The sequence below is a fragment of the Hippoglossus hippoglossus genome, chromosome 9 (assembly GCF_009819705.1).
Source record: "Hippoglossus hippoglossus isolate fHipHip1 chromosome 9, fHipHip1.pri, whole genome shotgun sequence".
Taxonomy (NCBI): domain Eukaryota; kingdom Metazoa; phylum Chordata; class Actinopteri; order Pleuronectiformes; family Pleuronectidae; genus Hippoglossus; species Hippoglossus hippoglossus.
The window spans coordinates 21,811,391-21,826,035 of record NC_047159.1 but is presented as its reverse complement, the minus strand read 5'-3'; the positions used below and the strand labels follow the sequence as shown (position 1 = coordinate 21,826,035).

The 14,645-nt window shown below is 41.8% G+C and overlaps 1 protein-coding gene across 1 annotated transcript in view; it reads left to right on the top strand.

Moving 5' to 3' along the window:
* The window catches only part of galnt9 (polypeptide N-acetylgalactosaminyltransferase 9), a 96,253-nt gene that overhangs the window by 56,207 nt on the left and 25,401 nt on the right, over window positions 1–14,645 (top strand). The window contains exon 6 of the mRNA XM_034596332.1: window positions 2,773–2,890. Coding sequence (XP_034452223.1) covers window positions 2,773–2,890 — 118 coding nt within the window. The remainder of the gene's footprint in view (window positions 1–2,772; window positions 2,891–14,645) is intronic.

The following is a 14,645-nucleotide window of genomic DNA, read 5'->3' as shown; positions in this document are numbered from 1 at the left end:
GGTGTTTTGGGTATTTTGGTTTCAAGGGGACAGCTTCCCCCCCTCATCCCCCTACTAATTGCCTGCTGGTTAAGCTATAACATTGAATCAGTTATCACCAGAAAGCCAAAAGGTCACACAAGCGTTCTCACTGTTTCTTTAAAATGTCCTGACATTATTTTTGACATGACTGGTTGAAGTGGGTTCACGTCACCCTGCATCTCTATTAGTTTGGTAGAGATCCAGGATTTTCAATAACAACTCTCAGGGTTTTTAATGGGTTCTTAACCTAAAAAGCACTTTTCTTGTTGTTTCACACCCTGCATGGCTCAGTGCACCCTTTTAGTACAGTCAATGGATCATAATGCAGCTCCCACTAAAGTGCTTCCCACTGCCTTGTCTCTCAAACTGAAGTGGAAGATGCACATGTGCCTCTCCTGTGTGTGTGTGTGTGTGTGTGTGTGTGTGTGTGTGTGTGTGTGTGTGTGTGTGTGTGTGTGTGTGTGTGTGTGTGTGTGTGTGTGTGTGTGTGTGTAATAGTATATGGTGAAGTTACCCTGAGTGTCCTTCTAGAAGGAAGAATAAAACCACTCATTAGTCACTTTAAAGAAAAAAAACTACAGAGCTAAGTCCTCTGTATGGATGTAATGCTTTTTGAGGGGCTTTGTCCCAGAGCACTTAGGACCTGACAGATAATAGAACTGAGATGCAGCCCTGGGGAGACAGCAGCTAAAGTGGGACCATTTCTTTTAGTAAAGGTGGAAAGTAAGCACTGGCTTTTGTCAAAAAAAGAAAACAACATACTCTCTTGCTCCATCAGATTGACTTGTTTGTATGTTTTAGGTGTTTTTGCTAAAACATTGGGTAAGAAATCTGACATTTACAGAAGCTGAACTAATACAAAAGGTGACGCTCATAATGATGAACACACAAAGAATCGCTGTATCCTTCACCCCTGCAGTTCCCCTCAGTGATATGGAGTATTTTAGCTTCTTGCAGCAAATTGTTTTGGTTTTGTTACCCAAAACTTGACTTTACTTTGTTGTGTTTCACTTCAAATCTCCAGCAGCTGTTTTCAGCAAAAACAAAAGCTCTGATAAACCAACTTTACACTACATGAACTGCACCATACAGTAGGCAGATGATTAGATAACGAACATACTACAACATAGGGACAGTGTTTTGTTATAAAGGCATAGAGGTAATGATGTCTGATCTACTGAGCGGGACACATGGCTTTCATAGTGTTGCCGTACAAGCCAGCAGCCAGTCAGATTTACCTTTAGCCTCAGTGTATCCTCAGGTTCAGCCTGTATCGGTGATCACAAGGCCAAAACACTTGATGACACTAAGGTGCACAACTGAAGTTATGTCCCTAACGTCCGCTGGTGGCCGCTAACACCTGCTTACATCTACTGGTAGTTGGTAACTTAAGTTGAGCAGAAGACCTTCAAACGTACAAGGGACATTCACCATCTTGTCCTATATTTTAAAATTATGCTAATATTGATCCATTACTGCTGGATGGGTAAGTAATTGACTGTCTGCTGAAACCTTTGAAACAAATTCCGAACACAGTTTTCAAGCAGCAGACCTGCGTACATGACATATTTGATGTGTGGTGGATGAGGCAGTCACAGACTACAGGATGCAGTGCAGTTTCAGACACTTCATTTACAAACCTGATAATTACACGTAATTACAGCATAACAAATGATTTACCAGTTAAAAGTTTCAGTTTTAGTCGGTCTGTCTGCACGAGTGATCACCCACTCGTGCATCGTTTATCTCTCGCTGCCTCTCTTATGTCTTTTATGTGTGTTAGTTAAATGGCATTTAATTGTGCAAGTAATTTAATTAATTTCCATTCCTGCAGGAAGCAACGCGAGAGGGTTGCCCTATCTGCTTAGAGAAAAAGATCATGAAGGAGGGTTAGTTGACCCATACAGATACTGTAGATCCCCAACATGAATTAAACATGCATCGGTGCACCAGTCTGGCTGGGTTATAAGGCAGGAATATGCTACTTTATCGCTGAGCTACAACTTGACATCCTGTAATGGAAGCAGGAGATAGATACATAGAAATCCAGTTCCTCCTGGTGCATTGTCTTTGAATAAAAGGCAGTTCTGTCTCAATTACAGTGGCTGCATTTTAAATTAAACTGGGCTGATGACAACGTCAGATTGTTTTCATTCATGCATCCTTCTAACATTTCAACATTTGTCACTCACAGTGTAGCCACTCTGCTCTCAATAGAAAGCATAAAAGAATATTAAGAAGTTAATAACAACGGCACAGTGTTTCCTCATCATCTCTCCAGCATAGCAGCTCTATCTGAACCTTGTATATACTGTACAGGCCATTCTAAAACAACTGAAACAGACTAGTCCCTCTACGTTGCACATCAACCACAGTTTCAGCCAAATCAAATTGTATCTCCATTACATGAGATTTCCAGTCTTGATAAGTGGTTAAAAGATGCTTTAAAAAAAACAAAACATATAACAACTCGGTGCATGGATAAACCCTTGGAACTTTTTATATTAAAACAGCAGCATATCTGGATATTTATATTAAGTTGATGGAACTGATAAATCGTAAGACTGTGCTGTGACACATGAAAGGCTGCAACTAATCCTTGATGTGTTTTCTCATTCTGATTCAGAGAAAACTCATAAAACCCGAGATGCTTTGATTGCATCTGTTTTTTTAGCGTTCTCTGAGGGTTTATACATGTTTAGTGGCTGAATAATAATATTCAAAAGATACTTTCTCTCTCTGCTCCTGCAGAACTCCAGCTATGATTGGCTGCTCCTTCGTGGTGGATCGGGAGTACTTTGGTGAGATCGGTCTGCTGGATCCGGGAATGGAGGTCTACGGAGGAGAGAACATCGAGCTGGGCATGCGGGTAAGGACCACAGAAAGGATTTAAACCAGAAGGGGATTTTGATAGATATCCTGCAATGTTTCTCTCCTTTTTAAAACCTGAATTAAAACTCACAATGGTGGAATTGCTCAGAGAATTGCTGTCAGAAAAAGTTTTTTAATGAGGCATTCTTTCAAAGCTGGAAGGTTCTGTGTTGCTGTTGTACACCAGGAAGGCCACACATAAAAAACCCGTAATTACAAGTCCCATATTTCAGGGAGTAACATTTAGATGAACAGTCCTGGTTGGGATGATTTGTGAAATCTGTAATCAGACTTTGGAACAGCTTATGATGGAATGTTCTTGTGTTTCCCAGCTGGAGGGCAACAGCTTAACAGACAAAACCCAGGGGCGTAAACAGAAGCCATGATTAAACTTTGCAAAATTTCATAGATGGGATTTGGGGAGAGAAAAATAAAAATCTCCTTAATGCAAAATCTTCTGCAAACCCAAAGGCTCTAAAGCCTGTATACAGAAAATGTAAATCTCTTTTGCTGCTGCTTTGAGTTGAATTTAACGCTTCATGTGAGCGAAGGGGCTTGCTGCAGTACTGGTTAGCGTTTAAATTCAGAAAATGTTTCTCTCTAGCCGAGTGGAACCATTGTGAATCTAAACGCACTCCTTGGGCTTATTGGAATGAGAAATGCTTGAGAGATCCCACTCCTTCATTTAACGACATCCCCCACATCCATTCCAGAATCTCGAGATGGTTTCAACGACACCTCTGAAGTGTCGGCCGCCTTTGAAAAAGCCACTTGAGCGAAGGCCGGAGAAATGGATCTTAGTTTACAGATGGCTGCGGTGCTTTATTGAAGCCAGAGACATTTATAGTTGTTGATGACCATTTCAGAGCCTCCTATTATTCCACATGGAGTGGCTGCTTCCCCTGCACCAATAACATGGGCTTTTCTTGTGCAATCAATAATAATAATGACACTCATAGTGTAGAGTCTCATGTTTTTATCTGATGCTTGTTTTGCCATTATCAAAGAGTCATAACTCAGCATTATGTGTTTTGTGCCAGCCCCCAGTGGCCTCCCCCAAGGTTACAGTGCTTTGTCATTCAGTAGAACTGCTTATATATAGCTAACAAACCATGCAACTGAGTTAGACGAGGTTCGTGGGAGGAGACCAATTCAGCTGCAGCAGCTAAATAAAGTTGGAACAACTCTATTGAGCTATGTGAAATAGCGTAACAGCGAACTTGTTTTGGTTCCCAATCAAACGTGCTCCTCATCGACGCTTGTGAATATTTACTGTAGCTTTTTGATCCATGAAGTGAAGAGAATCTGCCTCTCCGTCTGCGAACACAATGCCGTCACAAACACAATTACCTCTCCTCCTGTTCGACCTGTCTGTGTGGAAATGAAACACATGCCATGGAGAGGGGGCCATTCAGCACATGCACAAGCTTGAATAGGTCCGCAGTCAACAACCAGCTTCCACCATTCATATAGCGCGGCCGCTAATGGAATGGAGATGGGTTGCTGGTGAGTGGACGAAAATTAGTCCTCTAAGGCTACCGTGGCTCAGGCAGCTCATTGTGGTGCCGGCTGAGGAGTTGCCATTTGGGATAAGCTTGATTGACAAGAACATGTTTAACAATTAGCCGGGGCTGCTCACAATAGCTGAGCCTGCCCGCTACCATCTGACTGCAGGGGGCTGATGAAAGGCTGGGTTCACACAGAAAGGTTATGGCATATTTATTATTTACTAAGAGATGTGGCTTCTATAGCGCTCTCTGGTTAGAAAGGCGGCTGGGATACAAAGAACTGGCCTCTTTTTACGAGCAGAAAGAAGGCTCGGATGTGCAGGGCTGATTATTCGGTGCAGAGGGCTGCGTGTGGTGTTGTTTCCGAGAGGAAAGGAACAGAATGAAACCAGGGGAAGGGAAAATAAATCATAGAACTCGCCGCAGTTTCCTGTTTGTTCAGGTGTGAAATGATTTACAAGGTAGGACTTGTAAATGAAAAGAAATGAACAGATAGGGGATAAAGCTGTGGAGACAAAGACAATGGATATGTAAAAGATGCTCCCAGTGTCATGCAGTGAAGGGTAGATGACTCATGGATTCTTGGTTTGACATCTGCATTGAGTGTGAACATCAATACCATTGCAAGATAAAATACACCTAAGTGGATGTGTTCTCACTCTTATTGCATCTCCTCTTGCCACACGCAGGAACAGAATCATTTGTAATATCCTCACCATGGTAAATGATTGTAAATGTCATATCTGAGCAAGAACGTCTGGCTTACATGCACACTCCGTGTGCAAACATCGAAAAATGGTTGGAGACAGAAATGATAAATTCTGCTAGAAGTGTCAATATGAGTTTACCTCGTAATGTGTCTCCAACCCCTCCTGCTTTGCTGAGTCTTTGCTGATATAGCATCTCAGGAGGCCGAGACATTAGCTTTCATTCCAATGTTCCTGTGGGCACTGGTATTATACTGTGAAGACTCACTCCGCAAATATAATACTACATCAAATCTATCAGGGGTCATCCCTGCAGCTGCTGCTCTTCCCACTGAGACCTGATGGGGAGAGAGGCCTTTCTGTACATAAAATACAATACTGTTAAAACTTGATCACTCTGTATAGAGCAGGGTAAAATCATTTGAATCTCTGATGTCTGTGCATTGGTGTGTAATTATAAACTGGTTCGACTGATTGTACTTTTACAATATATTATACTATATATTTTTCTTGAGGTTGTCAAAGGCTATTTTTATATTATACATATATTGTTTGCCTATGCAGGGCGAAATGCCAGAAAAACATTAATGATCATTGATTTGAACCATTTTATTTACGTAATTAAATATGAAGTAAATACAAATATTGTTCCAGATTTAAATTAGTTATACTATGCAACTAACAAACTCGTCCTTTCAATTCTTTCATCAGAAAACTGATAATTAATTAAACAATCTTGTGTCTTACTTGAATGTTTTACTTCAGCGTGATAATTGTGTTGATTCCCGGTATGCTCTCTTTTTCCAGTAGGTAAACAAAAATCGACCCACTCATTTGTATGTTGCATCATGACTGTGGCGGAAATAAAACATTAATTGGACCAGATTAAAGTATTCAAATTAATATTCAAAACCAGTATTAATTCTGACACGCTCTATAAGTAACCTATCAACACACTGCAGCATGTGGTCTGGCCAAACTGTGCAGCTGCGGTTGTAGTACTCAACGGCCTCGGGGGCAGTGAGCCCACGAGGGAAAAACATATATCAGTCAGTCAGCACCTGCACCATTAGAGCAAGCTTAACGTCTTCACACAGTCGTGGGGCGAGTTTGTAACGCTGTTTAAAGTTGGGATGTTTCCGTTCTGAGGTGGAGGATGGCGAGAGCCTTTGTCTGTGGCAGAGTCAGAGCGGGAGGCTATGATTCTTCCCTGGAAGCACATATAGAGTACAGACCTGGTAAATCATGCACTCAGAAAGGTATAAAAGATGTTTGTGCCACTGCAGCAACAGATTTTTTATAAAGGCCTGAAGATGTTTATCTCACCCTTTATCCACAAAAAGCCTAATAACCTACAGTCGATAATCACAGATAAAAACATGAATCATGACATTAAGTCCTGTCTGTTCCCTTTAATCCTACTTTAGTACGTATTTTACTTTGGCACAACTTTCAGTGATGTGCACTGATTCAGGTTAATAAACATTGATGTGAGCCAAAACACGATGGGAACCTCATTTCTGCTGAGAAAGAAAACATCTAATCTGAGTCTACATGGTTTCACCCACACACTATGTGCTCACTTAAGCATCAGGAAATTATCCAAACTGCTTTATGAAACCTGTCTCATTGCCATAACACTTCAATCACTCAGTCAGAGAAACTCTGTGATCTCACAGGGTGGCCGGCTTGTCTCGATGACATTTATTAAACTCACTCAGAACTCCCGTCACAAGTAATGAATCAAATAATGATTCTCTTATTTATTTCCCTTTGAAGTCGTGTCTCAATAACCACCTGGGTTTGGCCGCGAGGCATCTGGTCGTGATCTCTCTGTACTGAGGAGAATTGAGCTAATTAAACTCCAGCAATACCAGCAGCGAGACAGGAGTGGGACATAATTACACTTCCCCTTTGTATTCCAAGCAGAGTTATTGTGGTATAATGGCATTTTACAGCACAACGGTTCAGTATATCTACAGTTTCGGGTAAAAATTATACGTGAGGGAAAGATGAAGCGTCAGGTGAAAGGGGCAGAAGCGCTGTTGTTATTTTAAATGTCCTTTCTAAATAGTGTCTATAAAACTGCTTTGAAGTCATTGAAAGAAATAAACGTGTTAATCCAGAACCTGCCTGAGAAACATCATGGTTTTAAGTTTTTTTCAGTATCAAGCAAATCCAGTGGTATTATCTGTACATCCATGGGGACATTGGAAATATAACTTAATAGAAAAGAAAAAACTTAATCGGCTTCGTTCTAATGGTGCCAATATTCCAAAATTAAACAACTATCGGCTAACTAAACCAGAGGAGATGATTTTTTGACCCCAAGTGTCCTCCCTAGTGGTCATCCATGACCAGACCATCGAACAGGTGGGCTCCTGCTGATATTTGCTCCAGGGTGCAGCAGCAGAGGCTCAGAACCTTTGGTGTGTACCGAGAAGTGCAGCTTCTATCCCATCATGCAGTGCATGGTAGCCTCCTGCTACAGTCTGGTTAACTTGACTGTACAGTCAAAGGCTCAGATCAGCCTACTAACACCAAGCCATGAAAATCCTGGGAGTCTGTCAACATCCAAACCTTCACGCTATTTTCTACTACAATCAGAGAGGGCCCAAATATTCTTCTCAGACACCACCCAGGTCCTCCATCCTTAGGGTGGAGATAAGTAGAGAGCTGTAGTGCGTGAGTCAAAAGCCTTTATAACCACTTAGGCTGAACTATGTGTACGTTCAATCTTTTGAAGTTGTTTTGGTTTGGTTTTATCTGGACATCAGAAGGTATTGTGATGTCCAGGGCAAATTTACCACATCTACATCCCCAAATCCATTGCAATCCCTACTCTAGTACAGTATGTAATTTGGTAACAAAGCACATTTATTTATGGTCAGATACTGTAGATTAGTGTTTACTGTAACTACCTTTGTTGGCTAAGATGCATCAGTTACCAGTCAAGCAGACAATAAACCCAGTCTGCTGCTTGCCTCATCCACTACTTCCACTTTTTTCCAGATGGTAACTTTGCTTCATGAAAAAAAAAAAGCCTCATCTCAGAGATGAGTCAGTGAGCTTTATTTCAGGAAGCACAATAACAGGTGCTGCTTCAAAGCAGCTGGTAGAAAGAGTCTGATGTTTCTTTGTCTGATGTTTCCCAGTTTGTTCTGGGAACAGCTGCCCCACTGATACAAACTTGGACACTTTTAACACAACTGTTTAACCACACAAGCCAATTTGGATTTGTACTATTAGAATATTTCTAACACAGCTATTATAGTCAATTTATACAATATGAGAAATAAGAAAAAGATTTTGTGCTGAAATGAAAATGTTCCTTCAAGTCGAATGAAAGTTCAAGTGCACTCTCTGAAAGTGTGGTCTGTAATTATAGGAATTATTCACCTTCATTCAAGGTTGTGTTTAGATTTTTTGATGACCTGTGCGTAATGACAGTGACTCAGCTGCAGGGAAATGCAAACCCTGAAATAAATATAAATATTAACCAAGAAAAAAGTGTGTTTGGTTATGTTGCGAGCACAAGGTTGTTAGATTCTTCAGATTGCAGCTTCGTGAAAGGAAGCAGAATCCTGACAGTACAGCAGGGCTCCACTCTGTCTCTTCCACAGGATCATACAGGGTATAGTTTTGGGGGAGGGGTTGTCTAATGTATTCACCATACAGGAGCAGTCAGATCATGTTCAGTTTTACAGACATTCAACCAATCACGACGAGCGACCGAACCTCAGAACCTCCTACCCGCAGCCCTTCCGCTGTGAGAGCAGTCACCTTGAAAAGGGCAGGGACGTCATTATGTGGCGGCATTAAGCCCCAGCCATCTGTGGGCACCAGCCATTCTGGCAGCTTCAGAATCAGCAGCGTGCCCATGTCCATCAAGCAGCAAATGACAGTGGGCGCTCACCATATGTGAGTCCTCTCCTACAAGCTGAGTCATTCCAAAGATGAGAACTAATCTTAGGCCTCAGAGGAACTCTGATATTACACTTTTTAGCAAATGGAGACAGATAAGCAGAGAGAATTGTTGGTTAAATGCCACAATAAGGAATGCTGTTGCAGTCCAAGGACCAGGCACCATTCACATAACCACAATACAACAATAGCATGGTTTAGAGTTATTTATTGACTTTTGCATAAATAACCACTTTGGAAATGTAATCTTTTAGAGAGCTGTACTCCTGCAGGGGTCATATTTTTTTCAAGCCTGCAGCTGCAAAACGGACCTGTTACCTGCAATTGTCTCCAAGTCAAATCCGGACCTGCCCAGATCCGTTAACATATGACCTGCGACGTGACCCATCACGCTCATCTAATAGGTCATGTCCTGCATGCCTTCTTGTTTTGGTGATCGAGTTGTGCTCTCGGAAAAGTATCTACATTTTTGCAGCAGCTGTGCTCCTGCAACCCTCATCGTTTCCTCAGCAAGCATGTGCCTAGCTTGCGGCTTTTAACAAGCAGCACAGTTACTGAGAAAGTATTTACCACTGGCTATTTTTGTCTTCATGTGATCCAATTTAATGTTCTAGCAAGTTCGCTGTCGGTAATGACATTTATCTGAGCGGAAGTGAAGGGGTCAAAGGTGTGTCGCAGGCTTTCACAACACAATTTATTCTTGCAGCTGACTAGGCCTCATATGAGCTGACATTAAATATACTGCACAATCATTTCAATTGCTAATTTTCCAGAAAGAAAGGGACTTTGGTGCCCACCCACTGCCCACCCACGTTTATACAATTTTACCCAAGTTTATATCAGTATATTTTTAAGACCCAGGACTCTATTAGTTGTAGAGAGCTGAGTCTTGGCTCAATGTAAATGTGATTTCAACATGTTTTCAAAATAAGGAACACAAATTAAAAGCTGCTGGGTAAATTCTGGTTCCAGTTTGTTCTCGGGGGAGGATTCTTTGGCAATCTAGGTCCTGACTTGATTCAGAGCTTCATTGATCCCAGTCTTACTTTTCTCTTAACTGCACTTGCTCTCCTAACGTAGACTTAACTACAGCTTCAATCTGTTTGCTCTACCCATCCCCAGTGCATGATTTATTCATCCTCTCACAACACTGTCAAGCTCCAGCATGGGAGGAACCCCCTGCTCTTCATCACTGGAGCAGGCGTAAGGGTTACAGTGGCATTGGATATTGATTGGGCATTTGTCTTTTTCAATGCCTGCATTATTTAGCAGCTGAATCAATCCGTTGAGGCTTAATGGACTCAGGTTTAGTTACTCCATAGTTCATTACTGTACATTCCGGCCTGCATCCGTCTCGGGGAGGAGAGACAAGTGAGAACAGATGCAGCTGTAAAATGTTCTGTGTACACGACTCAGGTATTGTTTCAGACGAATTACTGCAGCGACTGAAGGACTTACAGCTGACATATGGTGCGGTGGAGCAGCTCTCCATATGCTGCGTGTTGTTGTGGAATTGGTATTCAATCAGCTGACATTATAAAACATGTTAATGGTTTTGCATTTATGCATCAGAGCGTTCTACTCATATATAATCCAAGACCTACCGTGTCTTGTTGTTAGCTGAGGTCCTGTTAAAACGGGCTATGTCTGTAATTTACACCTCCACAGATGCACTTTTGGAAAGCGTGTTTTATATATATATATACTCTGTTTAACGATGACATGCTACATAGACGATGACACAACTTCCTGAGCATCCATGTATCTGAGAGAGACGCTGTTTGAGTGTTGCGGGCCAGAGGGATGAGTCATTAGACAGACCTTGTCAGCTTGCCTAGTATCCATGTGAATCATAAAATTCATCATAAACCTCTTTCAGGAGTGACTGCAGATACTCCCACCTTCATCGGAGCACATTTTGACAAGGTAATTAAGAGCACTTCAGATGCGCATTTCACATCCTTCTGCCATTCAACACGAATGCATTCTATGGATAAGCATCAAAAGCTGTCTGTGGGCAGAGTCATCACCAGGAAATACAGTAACAAGCACACATCACACCCATCAGCCCCACGCCCATCCATTATGTGACAGTAGTTAATCTGTTCACGTAATTGCATCTGCCTCGCGTCTCACGGCTGAAAACTTGAGATGATCTGACAAGGCCAGAGCATTTGAAGAGTACTAGCACGCGCTGACTCGGCCGCACCAGCAAATCAGCAGGCATATCAAAGGCGAAGGGCAGCAACTTCATGGAATTAGCTTTTGACAGGCGAGCTTAAAAGGGCCTCTGCATCTATCTATCTCTCCATCAGCGTCCTCCATTTTATGGTTGTATGTGGAGGAGAGGCAGGAAAATAAGGCATGAAATGAAACGATGGGCCGCGGGGAGTGGCTCATATGCAGCCTCTCAATGGTGGAGAGTTCCCAACGCTTTGAATCATCACTAATCATCACACAAGACTTGAGAGGACGGGAGGGGAGGAGACTAGCACGTTTCTGTCCTGTGTGAGATTTCAACCAAATGGGAAAAATGTAGCTCCTGTTTTAAAATGCAGATGTCAATGGAGAGTCACAAATATGGAAGAGTTTGCAGCAAGAGTGGAAAGAAAATTTGCTAATTTGGAAAAATATGCTTATTCTCTTTTTTATTATTATTATTGTTTGGGATTTTTTCTCAGTGGAGGAGTAGTTTTGTATTGTCTCAGCGATAACACCCATTGTTTAGGTGGAGACTGTATAGAATACAATAAAAGGGAAAGACGCTGTTGGCGTGCGCAATGGGCAATGTTATAAGCCCCCCCGCAGGTTGATAACATCACCTTGTTGTGTCATTGGGGTTGTCTTATCATTTCATGATAATCAAAGTTACTTTCTGGACATATGAAATGGATAAATTATGGAGCTTTTTTCCTATCTTTATTCAAGAGCGTGGTCTTTCAGTTTGAGAACATGACTTGTTGAATTTATGTTCAGGTTGTGTATTACTTTTAATCCAAACCCTGCCCTTGCACTCAAATAGCCCCTGTTTCCACTTAAATTTGCTTCTTCTGTGTGCTTGCACTCAGATATATTGTTGCTCGCACAGATTTCCTGTGCTCTAGCTTCAGTTCTTCTCCGCACTCGGGCTGCTTTCTGTGTGCTCGTGAATCGTCTGCTCACAAAAAAATCCAAGAGCGGAGGAGAAATCTGAGAGCAGACGAATCACGAGCGCAGAGAAAGCAGCCCGAGTGCGGAGAAGGGCTAAAGCTGGAGCTCAGGAAATCCGTAAATAATTATCATATTATTCAGTAAAGAGGTATTTGAAAGTGGATTACAGCCGTTAAAAAGGCTAACACGGGCTCATTCAGTCAAGTGCATTGAATAAGAGTTGAGGGTCATGCTCTGTGTCTCCTAACACAATGACTCAGTGAGCAAGGTTATATCCTGCTCCTGCTTAATGCTGTGTCCCAATTAGTTGGCTAGCTTCTGCCTTTATAAAAATGTGAATTCATTATTTATGTCAATTAAAGGCCACGGTAAACTGTGGCAGAAACCTGTCAATGCGGCATTTCCTCCTTTGCTGATGGAGGTCAATAAATCATAAATTACTAAATGTGCATTAAACTCTTCACACACCAGTGTGGATCGGAAGCTCCACCTCGGGAAAAGGATCTGAGATCCTCTTAGAATTCATGAGAAAAAACCAACTGCACCTGAATTAGTGTTTGGAAATTGTCTGATGTCACAGTGGTGTAGTGGAGAGAATTGTGTGAGTGTTTGTCCTACTCATTATAACATTGCCTCTGTTTCTCTGTTGATACACTCACCCCCAACAGCTTGAAAAAATGACTTGCTACCAAGTGATATTCACAGCTTTCAGATCTGGAAATTAGTGTTAGTGTGAATAAACATTGCATAGTGACACGAGAGATGAATCTAAATAAGGGGAAAAAAAGGGCCGTGTCCATGCTTGTTTTAATAGATGCTGTCTTCTCTTTGTTTAATAACAGTTTTGTCAGCACAGGACCATTCAACACATCGCAGACACTTCACACTGTGTTCACTGTGCCCCACAAAATCACTTGATACTTGTTTTTAAATTCGTCACGTCTTTCTCTCCATAACAGTAAAAAAAAGAATAAAAGGAGACATAAATACACAGGGTGGTGTGCCTGCACCCTTAATCAGCATTTCCTTGCATTTCTTTGAAATGGGTTGAACTTCTGGGACAGTATCCTGCAGAAACACATCCCTTGGGTAAAGAAATTGCAGAGCAGAGAACATTTCAATTAAAAACATAGACGTGTGCAAGTCCCCAGTTGCAACTAACCTCACTAGACTCATTATCTCTAGAGGATACAGGGAGTGTGTGGATGGCTCCCTTCCAAGTTAACTGTGCGCATTTCAGTGTGAGGTCACGTGACTGGATGTGGCTCAGCCTAACTTTACTCTGAATACTTGAAGTGTTGGTCTTTACAGTCTACTGCCTCTGGAGCCTGGTGACAACACTTCTTCATTAGTTTTTCTTTTGAACATAAAGCTTAGATCAGTCTGTTTATGCTAAGAAAGTATCTCATGTGAAATGTTAAATAGGTCACTTGTGGTAACAAATCGTGGCGAAGTGTGAAGGAAATCTGAAGTTTCTTCCATTTAAGCATGTTTCAGCTCATTGTTTTGGTTCACGCCCTGTACTCACTAATGCAAAACAGTTTTCTCCTCTGTGTTTGTGCCTCTCGTTCACACGCAAACTGCATTTTAAGTCACTAAAACAGAGATCTTCACAAAGGCCTTCCAAAGTGCTGTTTTCCATCATACTGTTAGTGTTTGGGAAACAATGGCGTCACAAATCACCTTGTGCATGACCACTGTCGATTTGTGTACCGAGCAGGCACTACAAACAACAACAACAATGGCTATATACCAGTTGCGCTATGTTTTGTTGCACTGCTAGGTCTAATTACAACTGTGCCACATCAGTGCATTCACAGGCGTTTGCCTCCCCAGTATTACTGGGATTACAATGTCCAGTCTGGTACTTGACGGATCATTGATGTAGACTTTATCGCCACCTGCTGTTCCAGCATACTTCTTTGAGCTTATTTAGTTATTTTTGTAAAAAGATGGTGTCGACCCTGTAGTGGAGGGGAAATCATCCGTTCTATAAGTATCCTCAGTAGACAAGGCCTCAGTCTCACGGCTTGAATCAGTGTCATTTTCAGATGCAGCCAAAAACCAATGTTCAACCTACTGTTCACTATGTGCTCAGGACCAAACAGAAGATAAATCAAAGTTAGCAAGTATAGTGAACATAGTTTAGCGTTCAGCAGCTAAAGAGCCAGATATTTCTCTCTGGAGTCAGTTGAGAGCAGAGTGAATGTTGGACGCTCATACATGTGGTGAACAGAAACATAACTTCACAGGAATGCTAATATGGCAGCTGTTTACAGACACGTTTCACCATATTAACTTCATAAGATTATAATATGTCAGGGTTGTGTTTACAGATTATTGCACTGCCCCTCAAGTGGCCTGAATGTTGATGAATGCAGATTTAATGTTTTATCATGTGTCATCGGTAGAGAAGGCGCGTGATGTAAGATAATGTAATTGACCTACAGAGGCAACAATATCC